Source organism: Topomyia yanbarensis, chromosome 2, assembly GCF_030247195.1.
Source record: "Topomyia yanbarensis strain Yona2022 chromosome 2, ASM3024719v1, whole genome shotgun sequence".
NCBI classification, from domain to species: domain Eukaryota; kingdom Metazoa; phylum Arthropoda; class Insecta; order Diptera; family Culicidae; genus Topomyia; species Topomyia yanbarensis.
In genome coordinates this window covers 91540945-91556933 of record NC_080671.1, presented here as the reverse complement: position 1 = coordinate 91556933, position 15989 = coordinate 91540945, and the positions used below count along the sequence as shown (strand labels likewise).

Genomic DNA, 15989 nt, shown 5'->3' with positions numbered 1-15989 from the left:
TGGCTTCAGGATATCGAAGAACCACTCTCCACCGATCAGCATATCCACCTTGTCGAGAGTGTGGAACGCTGGATCGGCTAGAACTATTCCTTCCGGAAGACGCCATCCACTGATGTCAATCTTGGTGGTGGGTATTTTTCCAGTCACTTTGGCTGTGACCAGACACTCGAGATTACAGAAGAATGTAGACACTCTGGATCGGAATTTGACCATCACCTTGTCACGAGCGTGGCTTCGCAACTCGTTGATTCCGGTAATGGGAACGTTGGCTCGCTGCTTCTTGACACCCAAACGGTTGGCCATGTCCTCCGTAATAAAGTTTACTTGGGAGCCGCTATCAAGGAGGACGCGACAGGGATGAGGTTGGCCGTGTCTGTCAATGGCATCTACCACTGCGGTGAGCAGTAGTACGGTTTTCGCGCTGGTGGCGAAATAACTGGAGCAGGATGTAGACACTTGGTGGTCTATCGTAGTGGTTGCTTTCGGTTCATCGATGGATGGTGGTTGCGGTTTAGGCGCTTTGGTTACCACCGATGCTTTGGGTTGGACGTCACGCTCTGGAACTGGTGCCACATCTTCGTGCAACAAAGCGTGGTGACGAGCCTCACACTTGCGACACGACTTGGCGGAAGAACAAATTTTGGTGAGGTGTCTTTTCCATAGGCAGTTGTAGCAAAGCCCAACGATTCGCACCTTCTCTCTCTTCTGGGATGTGGACAAAGAGATAAAGGTCGAGCACTGGAAGTTGGCCATCAGATCCAAAAAGATGGCCTTGAATTTCGGCCAGTTGGGGTAACTGCCGTCAAACGTAGGAATTGGCGCTTTTAGAGGCTGTTGTTGGATGATGACTTGTGGTTTTGAACCCGCTGCTGCGGCTGCTCGGTCCTTTGCAACCAGTAGTAGCTCCTCTACATTCGCTGAGACCAGGTCAAAAAGGTCTTCGAAATCCTGGTAAATTTCTGCTTGTCGGTGCACAGTCGCATCCGGTCGCTGCAGACAATTTGTGTTGCATCACTGTCAGCAGCGCTAGAGACGGTTGCCCTTGATGCAAAATGTTCCGCTGGATGCTCATGCTTCACTGTTTAACTTGCTCTCGCTGACGAAAGAGAGCCGCCAGTTCCTTCGGTTCTGCAGTTGCTTCTTGTTCCGTGTCTGAAAAACCCCTGAAAGATTCGTCGTCTTTGGATTGGTTATCCTCATCGGGATTATCATTTTTATTTCCGCCGTCGTTAACGGAAAATTAATGATCGACCGGCATTGTTTTGCGAATACGTCACCTTTCTGTCGTAGAAAACCTTTAACGGCAAGCGATATTGTGCCCAGGAAAGAACAAGTTCGAACACGTCAGCAAAATGCAAAGCTTCTTCCCGCACGCTCGGTGTACAAAAACGAACACGTTCTGACACGTCAGTACAGGAGCAGCAGTCGTTGATACCCAGGCAAAAACACGTTCGAACAAGTCTGCAAAGCGCAAAGCTTCTTTTCGCACACTCCGTATACAAAAACGAACACGTTCTGACACGTCAGCACAGGAGCAGCACTCGTTGATACCCAGGAAAGAACACATTCAAACAAGTCTGCCAAGCGCAAAGCTTCTTTTCGCACACTCGGTATGCACAGAAACGAACACGTTGTGACACGTCAGCGCAGTGGGCGTCTTCTCGCACGCGATAGGTACAGGAACGAACGAGTCAGCAGAGCTTAAGCTTGCTAGGGGTTCTCCTTTTATAGAGTCGGTGGTGATAAGGGGCCCATATTATTGGCTCGAATCAAAACTCGTCGAAATGTCAATTGACGATAGGTTCATCCGGAGTGTTCATTTGTGTTTACCTTTTGCTAGCGTTGCCAATTTTATTTTGTGTCCAGCACCCAATGTGGCTACGCCACATCGCTTTTGCGCGTGCTGTCCGACTTCGCTACCGCTCAGTCGGACTTAAACTAGGGATAGCCCCTATGTTTGAGTAAGCCGGGCAAACGAGTGGATCACAGGTTCGCTTGCTTCCGACGGCGGGTCGGTGGCCACCTCGCCCGGGCCTCGGTTATGCGGCTAAGCCACATCGAAATGGTACCCCTTAAACATTCTAACTTGAATCGGTTGTTTCACCGGAGCCGGAATATGAATTAGATCCAGCCAGCATTTCGGCTGAGTTAAAACTGGGAAGTTTAGTAAAATTTAATCTGGAAATAAAATTTTTTTGGCAACGCTCCAGCACCCCGTTGATTTCACCACCTGGGCGCCAGGTTGACGATATGAAATGAACTTTGTTTACTTTCGACAAGTTTTGATTCGAGCCAACAACATCCAGCCGGTGATAAGTGGTACCAGTTTTTGTTGGTGGGGTTATCTTTCGGTGATACCGAACACCCGCCGTGCACCCAGTCAAGCAATCACGGTAGATTGAGTTGCTATACCGATAGAAACACGCCTGAAAACTCTCGGTGTCACCCTCGATCGATCACTCAACTTCGTAGCGCACTGTAAATCGACGAAGATGGCATGCGAATCTAGGTTGCGCATTCTGAAGATGATCGGTGCCAAGCTACCCCGTGGTCAACGCTCTTCTTTATTGCAAATTGGATCCGCAATTATTACTTCGCGACTTTTGTATAGCATCGGGCTCGTTAGTACGGGTGGAGATGCTGTCAGCGAAACCCTGGTATCTGCATACAATAGGAGGATCAGATATGCATTAGGGTGGGGCATTATTATATGGAAAAACGTAATCATAGCCACATCAACCGAGCACAGCACTTTTTTGGTACTTTTTGGCGTCCCAAACAACTGTGCAAAATTTGGGGTCGATTGGTGTTGACCCGGCGTGGCGCATTGCGTTTGAAATTTGTATGGAGATTAGTATGGGAAAACCTACATTTTTGCATTTTTAATTCTACAGACTACAATTCTTCTTGTAGTATGTCAACAGATAGATAGAAGTATAGTCCAGGACATGCTGAACAACTTTGCCGAAGGATGTATGGTGTTAGAATGTCTCTAAGCCAAATTATAGCTGTTCAAAGTTCGATACATCGAATTAAATGCCAAAAATCATTTTTATTGCCAACACTGCGGGTGTACCAATGGTAGCTTATATAGCATTCCAAAATAACATTATATATTTTAGATTTACCACATTGATATGTTTGGATGAATTATTCAAAAGCCTTAGCTCAATTTCATGAGCGTAGGTAGCTGAGCAATAGGGCGTAGTGAGGGGTGATGGGGGGGGGGGGTGGACTTTAATATGTAGAAATTCGAACTGAAATGTTGTCGAGTTGGAATGTTCAGATGAAATATTTCAAAACATTTACACATTGTCCTACGCATAATAGTAACGTTGAAATAAAACATACTGTATCCTTTTGCCTTGACTTTTATCAATAGACGTTTCGTTACAGACTGAATCAATTGATGTCGAGTTGATATGTCAGAGGATTGCATTGATTATATTTCAGTTTCATACGCACTATGATTTGATGGGATGCTCATTTCGATGCTGTTCGATCACCTGAATCAAAAATTGATGCAGGGATCTGGTGGATTTCATGTTGAAATCCAGAACTTAGCTTTACGCCTCGTGATCGAACAGCATAGAAATGAGCATGCTATCAAATCATGCGTATTATACCGAAATATAATCCTCTGACATATCAACATCGACATCATTTGATTCAGTCTGTAACATAACTTCTATTGATAAAAGTCAAGGCAAATGGATACAGTATGTTTTATTTCATCGTTACTATTATGCGTAGGACAATGTGTAAATGTTTTGAAATAATTAATCTGAACATTTCAACTCGACAATATTTCAGTTCGAATTTCTACATATTAAAGTCCCCACCCCATCACCCCTCATTACACCCTATTGCTCAACTACCTCATGAAATTGAGCTAAGGCCTTTGAATAATTCATCCAAACATACCAATGTGGTAAATCTAAAATAAATAATGTTATTTTGGAATTCTATATGAAATTCCATTGGTACACCCGCAGTGTTGGCAATAAAAATGATTTTTGGCATTTAATTCGATGTATTGAACTTTGAACAGCTATAACTCGGCTTAGAGACATTCTAACACCATACATCCTTCGGAAAAGTTGTTCAGCAGATCCTGGACTACACTTCTATCTATTTGCTGGCATACTACAGGAAGAATTGTAGTCTGTAGAATTAAAAATGCAAAAATGTAGGTTTTCTCATACTAATCTCCATACAAATTTCAAACGCAATGCGCTACGCCGGGTCAACACCTATCGAACCCAAATTTTGCACAGTTGTTTGGGACCCCAAAAGGAACCAAAAAAGTGCTGTGCTGAAAAAACGATCATTTTGCCCCACCCTAATATGCATAGCCATTATGGCCGGAACAGGTACTCTACCGTTAGATCTCCTCGTTCTCCAAACTATAGCCCAATTAGCCATCAGATGTTGGGAAACAGCAGGGAGAATGCTGACCTTCCCCTGGTACGCCGAGCTTCCGAACGTCTGACAGAAATAATCGGAACGCTTCTTCCAACCATCTACATCCGAACGCGACTATCTGATCGAAAGCATGCCTCAGATCCTTTGGGACATCAAGAAGCGCGTAAAAGCTGGAGACCCCTCAGAAATTGTTCGTCCGGTTGTTCAAGAGCTTCTGACAAATCGTTTCAGCCGTCAACAATCATCTACACTGATGGTTCGAAAGACGATACTGCAGTAGGCGCGGGAGTATTTGGAAAACACTTCCAACAGTCACTTGGCCTTCCACCGCAATGCAATGTCTTCACGGCAGAGACATTCGCAATAAAAACAGCGCTAACAACACTCAACACGGTCTGCGACTTAGTGATCATGTCCGCCTCGACCAGCTGTATATCGGCAATCGAAGCCGGCACATTCCCGCACCCGTTGATCCAGGAAATTGCAAGACTGCTCCGAAATCGTCCAATCAAGGTCTGCTGGATTCCAGGTCATGCTGGCATCCGTGGTAACGAGGAGGCTGACAGACTCACTCCATTAGCTATATCTGTTTCGGGGGCAAACGCCGTCAAATACATCAAAACAGCTATCTGAAACCAATGATACCGTCGATGGTCAGCGTCCACTGAAGTCAAACTGCGTGAAATCAAATTTGTGAAGTGGACTGACCGGAAGATTTCGGCAGATCAGCGAGCTCTCACAAGACTGGGGCATACTCGTTTAACGCACGAGCTCTTGCTGAAGAGGACCTCTCCACCGGTATGCGACTGCTGCGGAGTTACCGTAGACGTTCTTCATGTGATCTTTCACTACAGGATATACGACGAAGCGAGGAGAAAGCACGATATGGAGCTGACGAGTTTACGAGCGGCGTTATGCAACGACAGTGACAGCGAGCAGAAAGTTTTAAACTTTCTCAGAGAAGCAAAGCTGTATATAATTTTTTGAAGATGAACAAAAAAACTGAATTGTAAATTATTATTTTAATGTTGATGAAAGCGAAATTGAAACTATTTTTTCCGACACGAATGGACCCTTCTGATGTAAAGTGTCTTTAATAAAGAACAACAACTGCCTTAAATCGCTTTATTGCGCGTTTTTCTACGCATCACTAAAATATTATTCCGCTTTCTAGAATCCTAACTACCAGAACGGAGTTGACAGAATCGAGGCAGTTCAACGCCGGTTCATCCTTTTTGCGCATTGGCAACTCCCAAGGAGGGACTACTTTCGAGCTTTATTCGTTTCGGAATTACTCTTTGTTAGAGCTAATTGCTCTACAATTCTCTAATTTCTGGGTCTTCAAACCCACATTCGGTCTCTACGAATTAGCGCTCTCCTGCGACTTCCTTTTGTGAAAATCAACTACAGTCGCCATCGCACTGTTACCGAACTTCAGCGTGTTTTCAACAGCGTTGTCACAGGATTCGATTTTCACTTGACGAGAAATACGACTACAGCTAGGTTTTTACCTATCCTTAAAGGGGCTTGTAAGTACAATTACGCTGATACTCCCTGTTGCTTGCACTGGGCAGCAGGGACAGAAACAAACATCTAAAAAAGCCATAACTCTGATAGCAAATCCGACGAAGCAATTCTGTGCCGCTTCTGGCAAGATCCTATCGAAGATCAAAGATCTTAGCTATAAAAGCACCCTAGCCCAATCGGAAGGCCAAACGGGATATTAGCATCGGTACCAATAAGATCCAAAGTACGGCATAATGGCATCAGAAAACTAATGTGAATTAGGATTTCATCGAAATTGAACTACACGGACCGACAGCCATGCCATTTCACTACTCTAGTAAGGATGGGTGACACTTCCCCGAAACGGCAAGTGGCCAATAGTACTAGCTGTTCCTGTCCCGCTAAAACTTTGGTAGATCTCCAAGTTCGCTCGAAACCCGGCACCTTAGTCGGCTCAGTTGTACGTTCCAGACAAGCGCCGATTCAGCTATGAACGCGGTACACCATGAAGCACCGCATCAACCTCACAGCTTGCCAAGCTAACCAAGTTGGGAGTTGGGAACCAAAAAACATTAGAGGTCTAAAACAACAAAAATAAAATTCTAACCGAGCAAGTGTGGTGAATCCGTTCGTTAAAGATCGGCTAGCGAGGCCGATCTTCCCAGCAAAACGACCAAGTGCAACAGCCAATGCAACCACAACAGTAGCAGCAGCGAGAGCATCCCAGGGAGGCCATACCGCGCACGAACGGTGACAAACCAGTAGGACGCCAAAAAAACTAGGGTTTCAGGTGTGTACGCCGAAATCCCGTATTACCCAAGAAGATCAGCAGTCTGGATTGGACAAAGCGATAGAACTGGAGGCAAAAAATCGGAGATCTCTGCGAATTCGTGAAGAGTATAGCTAACGTGCACGGACAGATCAACGACCTGGTGATTAGCATCAAATTCGCCGTTTTTATTTATTTATTAACAGATTAAGGCCGAAGTGGCCTGTGCCGTATACAAAAGATTCCTCCATTCCACTCGGTCCATGGCCGCGCGTCGCCAGCCACGCAGTCTGCGAAGGGTCCGCAAATCGTCTTCCACCTGGTCGATCCATCGTGCTCGCTGCGCGCCACGTCTTCTTGTACCGGTCGGATTGCAATTGAGAACCGTTTTCACCGGGCTATTGTCCGACATTCTGGCTACGTGCCCGGCCCACCGTAGTCGTCCGATTTTCGCGGTATGACAGATGGGCGGCTCCCCCAACAGCTGATGCAACTCATGGTTCATTCGCCGTCTCCATGTGCCGTCTTCCATCTGCACTCCACCGTAGATGGTACGCAGCACTTTTCGTTCGAAGACACCAAGTTGCAGCTGCCGAATACGAACAGAATTACTGGAGAGAGTTGAAAATGCCGAAAGACACTGAGGACTGCGGAGGTAACGAAAGCAGAAGCCTATGAGACACCGAAGGGTGACCAGTAGGGTGGGACAAAAAATAGATTCCAGCTCCGAGCAACTTTTTGGGTACCATTTGGGTCCTAGAACATCTGTGCAAGTTCTTAGCTTGATCCCTGAAACTATATTTTTGCGCCCACTGTTCAAAGTTTACATGGGATTTTATATGGGAAAATTAACTTTCACAAAATAATTCCTCCAGGAGTCGCCCATTGCTTCCTAAAAATAAACCGTTATGTGGCTTTTATAGGAAATTTAACACAGAAACAAAGTCTCGAAAACTACGAAACGATCTGACGCTTAAGAAAAAAGTTATTAAGCTGAAACCAATTGATGCTCTGACGATTGATAAAATATTCATTTTTTCTAGCACCACTGTTGTTGGTTGTCCAATTGTATGCAATTGTGTTTTGATATTCTCTTAATATGTCTAAATCATTTTCCCATACTGTTTGGCCACTTCGCAAGAGTTTTGAGGGATAAATTGAGTCTTTTTTGTATATAAAAAGAGAAAATTAAAAAATTTGTATATAATTCGACCATCAGCAGCAGTGATGCTATGAAACGTAAAATTTTCATCATTCTTCAGGACATCAATCGGTTTTTGCTTAATAACTTTTTCCACAAGCATCAGATTGTTTTGCAGTCTTCTAGACTTTATTTCCATGATAAATTTCCTATAAAAATCAGATATCCATTTATTTTTAGGAGGTAACGGGTGACTCTTGGAAGAATTAATTTGCAAAAGACGTTTTCCCCATACGAAATCCCATGTAAACTTTAAACCGTGGGCGCAAAAATATAGTTTCACCGATCGAACTAAAAATTTGCAGAGTTGTTCTGGGAGCTAAATGGGACCCAAAAAGTTACTCGGAGCGAAATTTCATTTTTTTCATATAACCATGTCCCACTCTAGTGACCAGTAGTCCCGTTTCGTGAAAAGAGTAAGGGAAACACCAGGAGAGGAGGAGGAATCGAAGAAGCACAAGAAGGTCGGGACAGCGGAAAACCCGACAAATAGGAAATTGATGGCGAATCTTAGAAAACGTAAATTTTTGACTTGCTTCAGTAAAGGTATAAGGGAGACGCTCTAGTCGTCAAAGTAAACCACGACGTGACGTATGCTGCGATCCTCAAAAAGGTGAGCGGGGATCCCAAGCTGAAGGAGCTGGGGGATAACGTAGTAAGAACCAGCCGCACTCAGAAAGGTGGATCTATTGATAAAGAGCTTGACCGATCGGTAACTCGTGGCCGACCAACTTATGTCGACCGGTAAGATCAAAGTTGGATGGTCGGTGTGCTCGTTGCAATTGATCCCTAGAGCTGCTAAACAAACGGAGAAGTGTTTCAGGTACCTGGGTTTCGTCCGTCAGGCAAAACACTGTAAAGGCGCGGACAGATCTGATCTGGGTGGGAAGAATAGACACATTGCTTCTTACGCCCAGAGTACAAAAGAGCGAAGGTAGGTCAATGAAGATGCAGATAACCCAGCTTAATCTCAATCATTACGACATTGCACAGCAACAAGGACTTTTTTGTGGAAGCACTTCGTACTGGCAGCCAACATTAGAGTGGGCTTGTGACGTTACAATGCCGAGAAAAATGGATCCAAATGGAAATACCAACATTTGGCGTATTGGTGGTACGAAAGACTCAGGATCCTCCGTGCTGCCTGCCCAAAATTCAGAAATTGCGTTCAGAGAGCATTTAAGCACGACCCAATACCATGGCCTTCGGGAAAATATCCTTCACGACAATTTTCAATTTGTCAGTGCATTTCAGCTGGCGTCATTGGACTCTTGATCTTGGCCAACACGGTAAGCGTTGTCCCGCGGCTTAGAGTGTATTTCTCTACACAGATCCTTATAGCATGTAGACTTACTAAGCACTATAATGTGTTTAAAAGCAGCCCTAGCACGATCGAGTCTCCAACGACGAGATCCTTATAGTGGTGGATGAGGTGAAAGCGAAGAAAGCTCCCGCTTCGGACGGTATCACCAACGTGGCACTGATAACCGCGATCTTGGTGTTTCCGGATATGTTCAGGATAGTTCCACAAAAATGTGTGGACGAAGGCTACTTCAAGGATAGATGGAAGATCCAAAAGCTGCTGTTGCTGCCATAACCAGGGAAACCACCAGGAGATCCAGTATTGTATCGGCCTATATGCCTGTTGGATACCCTTAGTAAACTTCTGGAAAGGGTCATCTTCAACAAGCTTTCGCAATTCGGGTTCCGGAAAGTGATCTCGACGGTGGATGCCTTTCGCACATTCATCGCGACCGCAGAGAAAGCATCGAAGCAAAGGAGCAGGGGTAATCGCGACTGTGCCATGGTAACGATCGACGTGAAGAACGCGTTCAACAGCGCCAGCTGGATGACTTTCGCCGAATACGGGACCGGGACAATTTGTACAAGGTTCTGATAAGTTACTTTCAGAACCGAGTACTGGCCTACGAGACGAACATGGGGCAGAGGTCAATTAGAGTTACGGCGGGAGTACCTCAGGGCTTCCTACTCGGCCCAACACTCTGGAGCATAATGTACAACGGACTGTTAATACTGGAACTGCCCAATGTACCCGGGGGGCGCAGATGTTGACAACAGAGACAATCGCCATCTTGGAAACCTTGGATGGCTGACGCCCAGTTGCAGCTGGCTCACCACAAGACGGAGCTAGTGCTGGTCAGCAACTGAAATGAAATCCAGCGTGTCGTGATCAGCGTTGGTGGACTCCATCATTACGTGCGCTGAAGCACCTGGGTGTGATGGTCGACGATCGGTTAAATTACAACAGCCATGTTGACTATGTATGTGAGAAGGATGCGAGGATAACTAATGTATTGGCAAGGATCATGCCGAACATCGGAGGAGCAAGATGCAGCACCAGACGTCTCCTGGCAGGTGTCTCATCCTCAATACTTAGGTATGGCGTAACGACCTAGGCTACTTCGCAGAACCGGATGAAGTTAATAAGCACTTTTCGCTTAATGGCTGTTCGTGTCGCGAGCGCGTACAGAACGATATCGTCAGGGGCGCTATGCGTCATTACCGGGATGATTCCCATCTACATCACACTGGCGGAGGACGTGGAATGCTACCAACAGAGAAATGCACGGAATGCGAGGAGATTGATCAAAGCGGACTCATTGACTAAGTAGCAGCAAGAGTGGGACAACGCACAGAAAGAAAGGTGAACCCACCGATTGATCCCAAATGTGTCGGTGTAGATGCATAGGAAGCATGGCGAGGTGAACTTCTATTTGACGGAGTTTTTGTCCCGGTACGGATGCTTCCGGAAATACCTGCATCGGTTTAGACATGCTTCGTCACCCTTTTGCACGGAGTGTGTGAACGCGCAAGACACACCAGAACACATGGTCTTCGAATGCCCCAGATTCTAAGAAGTTGCCCGACGTGACAGCCGACAATACGCAATACCGGGTTCAGGTTATCGGAGCGCTAGCGAACCGGACGCAAGACTCCATTGGAGTCGCCGGATCGACCTCGACACTCTACGGATAGCTTGTGAGTAGGCTAGATCCGCCGCCGGGGACTAGATCGAGTAAATCGGGACGAAGCGGGGAGCTAAATCGCTCTCGAAAACAAGCATCCGTATCGAGATGAATCCATCGCCTAAGAATTCACAGTAGAGTAGATTCTAACTGGCTGGGACAGACATTGGTAACGAGAGAAATTCCGCCACCCAGGAACTCTCAGTCGGAGTAGGGTAGTTTCACCGCCGGATAATGTCCGAGTGGATTTCGATAAAACTAGGAGCTGAATCCGTGTTGGGAGAAATTCTTCCACCGGACAACTCTCAGTTGGAGTGGAGTTAGTTTCCCGCCAGGGACTATCCGAGTAGATCGAGATAAACGGCTCATTGAGATGAGAGCTAAATGGCGACGTAATCGATGGAAAGGAAAAGCAAGAGGAGAGTTGAGAGCTAAATGGCTTGAAGGTCGAGCCATTTCATGGCTCAAGTGAGATTCAGAGATAGTTGCGAAAAACTTGTTCTGTACAGTGATGAAACGTTATCTTTCAATTTAAATGTTCGCGGCGCTCAATACTCGGTGGCACAATTGAGAATGTAGAATTGTGCAGACGCATGAAGCACGAGCTGATACCGGAAGGTTGATGAAGTACGGATAACTATAGAGGGCTGGACATGTAACGCGAGTGCCGGAAGAGAGATGAGCTAAAGTTATGTTCAACAGCTAACCTGGAAAAGGGCTGATTGTTTTTGAATCCGAATCAGAGTAGGTTCGCTCCAATAATCACAAATAATAGTTTCGCGTAAACTTATCCGGACCGGACTCAAATAACAGGCAAGAATCGGTCAGATTAAGTGAGGTGTCTCAACAAATTCCAATCACCCTAGTCATGTAAGATTTTGTAATCTCACCACAAGCTACTGCTTGGAAAACCTTGTCTTTTGTCGAATACAAGCTAGTAGATATTTTCAAGGATCTCCTACAGTTGAGTAATTTTTAGAAATTAAACGGAATCAGGTTGAGGAAGAAGAAAAAAGCACGATCGGAGCGTTAATTTTTAAATTATAGTAAACAACAAAAGATCGTTGACAGAAATGAAACTATTCCAGAATTTTGTTGTTTAGTTTTCTTTTAGAATTTTAGTTCTTTGTGTTTCAATAACATCCTTTATTCTCACAGTGTCTGCGTGGTGGAGGATCGCGGACTGGACGAGCTGGTGCTGGATGAAACGATCGATTGTCAGGTGATCGAGTTGATACGGGATGAGATGCTACCCCATAGCCACGAAATCCCGCAACAGTTCATCCTGGATGCTGTCGTACTGCTGAATAAGGGATCGATCCATTCTGCGACTACGGGAAGTACACCGTTCGCCGGTTGCGAGACGGAACTGAAGCTAAGGGAAGAGTTTGCAAAAACTTGCTTCGAAACGTTGCTGCAGTTTTCCCTGCTGGACGATGGGATAGTTGGAGTGGGGCCCGATCTGGGAAGCAATAAGACAAACAATAACACCGAGAAAGATGCGGCTGCAACGGTCGGAGGTGGTGTGAACGAAGGTGGCATCGCAGGACGATTGGCCATTACGGCACTGTTGCATCGTTTTGAGGAGGTTCTCAGAAAGTTCAATGATGACGAACGATTGAGCGGGAAATTTCCCCTGCCAAGGTAAGGTTTAAAATTCCTCAGTTTAACCTAAAAGTGAAATGTTTTTATTTCAGATATCGTCTTTCGGAGATATCGTTTGTCTTGAAGGCCGTCGCTACCCTTGTGATATCAATGAAAAAGGCGCCACCAGCTAAAGGTACTTATTTAACCACTTGCCGTACAGATTTTAATAACCCTAATGCATGTATTCGTTAACAGTTGGCACAACCGCTTGGGAGCAACTGATCGGACTGTATCCATACTTAGTTGAGTGCACCACAACGTCGTCCGCCGAGGTTTCTCGTTCCCTTCGGGAAGCCCTTCTTCAGTATTGTGATCTTCTGCGGCCTCCGCTTTCGGCAACCGGCCACAGTTCATCCTCTCCGACCAACAACAACGCCCTGGTCAACAGCAACGGTATTAGCCACTGTTAGCTGGTTTCCTTTCCGGCCGGAAGTTTCTATTTTTTACTGCTGTACGATTCCGGTCTGCTGGTGAAGATCGTGTTTTGATGCTACATTTCGTATATGTATGTATTAATTTTTCTCGACCGCTTGCCTCGGGGCTGTTCTACGAGGGCATACTTTGTGGTCTCGTGCGACCGAGTCCGCTACTAAACGAAAGCCTACGGTTTCTGCAATACTACAATAAAACGTGGTGCGAGTGGAAGTCCAATGAAAACTATGTATTTGTATAAACTCATATTATTTATACCTTTTAAAGTTGAAAGTCAGTTTGATAACTCGTATCGTAAAGAAATTTTAGAATTAGAACACACTTTGTAGTAAGCATTATGGCAGAGGCACGTGCAAATTGTTAGTAACTGAAAAATGTGATTAAGGCCATTGTATTTGATTTATTTGTCGATAACTGAACTTTAATGCGTCATAGCAAAATTGAATCCAAGCCGGACAGCCTTTCATCAACACTAATTTTTATTTGTTCCTTAAAAACAAAACGATGAATTTTGAATATTTCACACGTCCGATGTGCTAATTTCCAATAAACAAAATACGATATGTACTTCAAAAGTATTCAAACCCAATAATATCCATTCATCATTATTAAAATACAGTAGTGTTTTGCAGCGTAATTTGTTGCCGTAGAGATGATAATCCCACTTATTAGCAGTAATAGTGCCAATCTTAACACTTAGACTCTTCCTATTGAAATCTTAAATCCGTGTTTGCGCTACTATTAGTTAATATTCCTAGACGATTTTGGAGACCGAGATAACCCACAGTTATTTATTGCTCATCCGTTCAATTCCTCTAAAAACATTTACGTTTCAATAGAAAAACCGATAGAACATAGGCATAAAGATTTTAAAGTTAAACAATCAAAAGATACTATTCACAAAATACCGGTTGTGGTAATCATTCATTTTTAAAATAAACTAAATTAAATCAATCCATTTAGAACGACAAAACAGTTTGGGGAAATTTCCGGTTTTTTTCTCCAATCGATGCGGCTGATGAAAAAAACACTCCAGTGCACTGAACATCTATTGCAAATTCTGTCTACTAATCGAAACTAATTGGAGATTAAAATTAAATAGTTATAGTGGAACTTAACTGTAATCGCATTCTTGCACAACTGATCAACTTATTTGAAGAAATGATAAGTACATAAAATACACATCTGTGAGAATGAAACAACACACAAAACAGACGCTTCTAGGGAAACCATTCATTTAACATACGCGCTGAGAACCGGGATACAACAATAAAAGGAAACGAATTTATTTTCAATGAGGACAGTTCTGCAAATTTAATAAAATGGTTCTAGTGCATGATTAAATTGCTGGATGTTTTTTTGTTTTTATCCGAATTCCTAGTAGCATTAATGGGGAGCTTGGGTTTCTTATCTATCCTTCCGGTCATCACATCGTATAGTAGATACACTTAATATGTGTATCTACAAACGCGATATGATACCTGGTGCAGAAAGTGCACTGATTACCCTGCAATCTTCTTTCATTTGATTGTCTGTTCAGGAAATCATTTTCCGTACCCAAATATCACATGTGACGCCAGTGATAAATGGAGAAAACCACGAGGATGGTGGAAGAGCAGTGAGTACAAGGCCAAGTGCTTCCTGGCTGATACCAAAATGATAAGCAAAGGGAAAGTAAGGGTTATGTTCGGGATCTGGAAGGAGAGCATTTCGCATTTATTTTCATTTTTTTGTTTTGTCTTTTCATTTGTTTCTCTTGCTTCAATATATGTAACTCGGTGCAAGAGAACATGACGGCCAAGGAAACGGAAAGCCAATTGCCCAGACAGATCAGGAACAGGAAGGAGGAGTACGAACAAGGAAACAAACAACAGATGAGAAATCGTTTACTTATTTATTATAACTACGATACTAATCACAATTATTTTGCTTGTATTTTGCTTGTCTTGTTTCGTTTTAGTAAAACAAAATCTATACGGACTAGCACATACGAATAGTTAGGCTTTGTTGGTTCTCATCTTGACAGAGTCTAGATGGGCGGATGAACGTCTGCCAGGGTGTGGGCTGAGAAATGACAATGACACTGTACGAGATGGCGCTGGGCCTGTGGCCTTCGACTGGCATGGTCCATTCTCATTGATTTGGAAGTCTTCTTGGCTGGTTGGTAAATATATGCTCCTAGTTGCAAGTTGATCAATTCGCTTGGGTGGGGGACATGTGGATAGAGATGGATAGAGAAGAAACAGCACAGTTGTAGGAAAAGTATTCGCGAGTAAGGACTTATACTGCTAGTATGTTTACCGTTTCAATTAATAGTCGATTGATCCGCTTCGGATCTAGCAGACAAAAAGGAGATTCGGAAGAGACAGAAGCGGATTCAAGGCGAAATTTGCCAATATGACGTTGACCCCAAGGCGATGGTAAGATAATTTTCCATAGCATGACAGACTAAATGACGCGACGTTACACACTCTAAACTTGTGCCAAATAGTTTGTATGTATGTATGTATGTATGTATGAATGTAAGCCCGTATGTATGCCTGTATGCATGGATGTGTTAGGAGCAATGTATCCCTGAGCAACATGGAAGGGCAGCCTCTGAGCCGCCAAAGCACTCATGGGAAGCCGGGTGCGCGGTCGTAGGTGTGACCATAAAACACTTCACACACTGTCAAGTGCAACGGTGAGGCGGTAGGTGTACAGTTAATGCACATAGGTTGCAGAAATAGGTTGTTGAGACAGCCCGATTGCACACTGATAAATAACAATAACAATTCCTAGTAGCATTAATGGAATAAATTCAACATACTGGATAATTATGGTCGCTGGTGCAATACGTGTGCGATCAAGATGCATTTGGGTCAGCAGAAATGCTTGAAAGGTGTCCCGGATGCTTCTTGTAGTATCTTAGCTTTTTGTATGCATAATTGTTGTTAGGGGAAGAAGGGGGAGGGGGTAAGTGGTCAAGGTATTTTTGATGGAAAAAATAACGATCGCGAATTTTTTTTTTCGATGCAAAGTT

At 44.3% G+C, this 15989-nt stretch overlaps 1 protein-coding gene across 1 annotated transcript in view; it reads left to right on the top strand.

The window, feature by feature from the left end:
• LOC131678820 (protein MON2 homolog) overlaps positions 1–14311 on the top strand; it is a 63418-nt gene extending 49107 nt beyond the window's left edge. The window contains exons 6-8 of the mRNA XM_058959171.1: positions 12047–12532; positions 12586–12668; positions 12731–14311. Coding sequence (XP_058815154.1) covers positions 12047–12532; positions 12586–12668; positions 12731–12945 — 784 coding nt within the window. The 3' untranslated portion in view covers positions 12946–14311. The remainder of the gene's footprint in view (positions 1–12046; positions 12533–12585; positions 12669–12730) is intronic.
• Positions 14312–15989: the final 1678 nt, after the last annotated feature.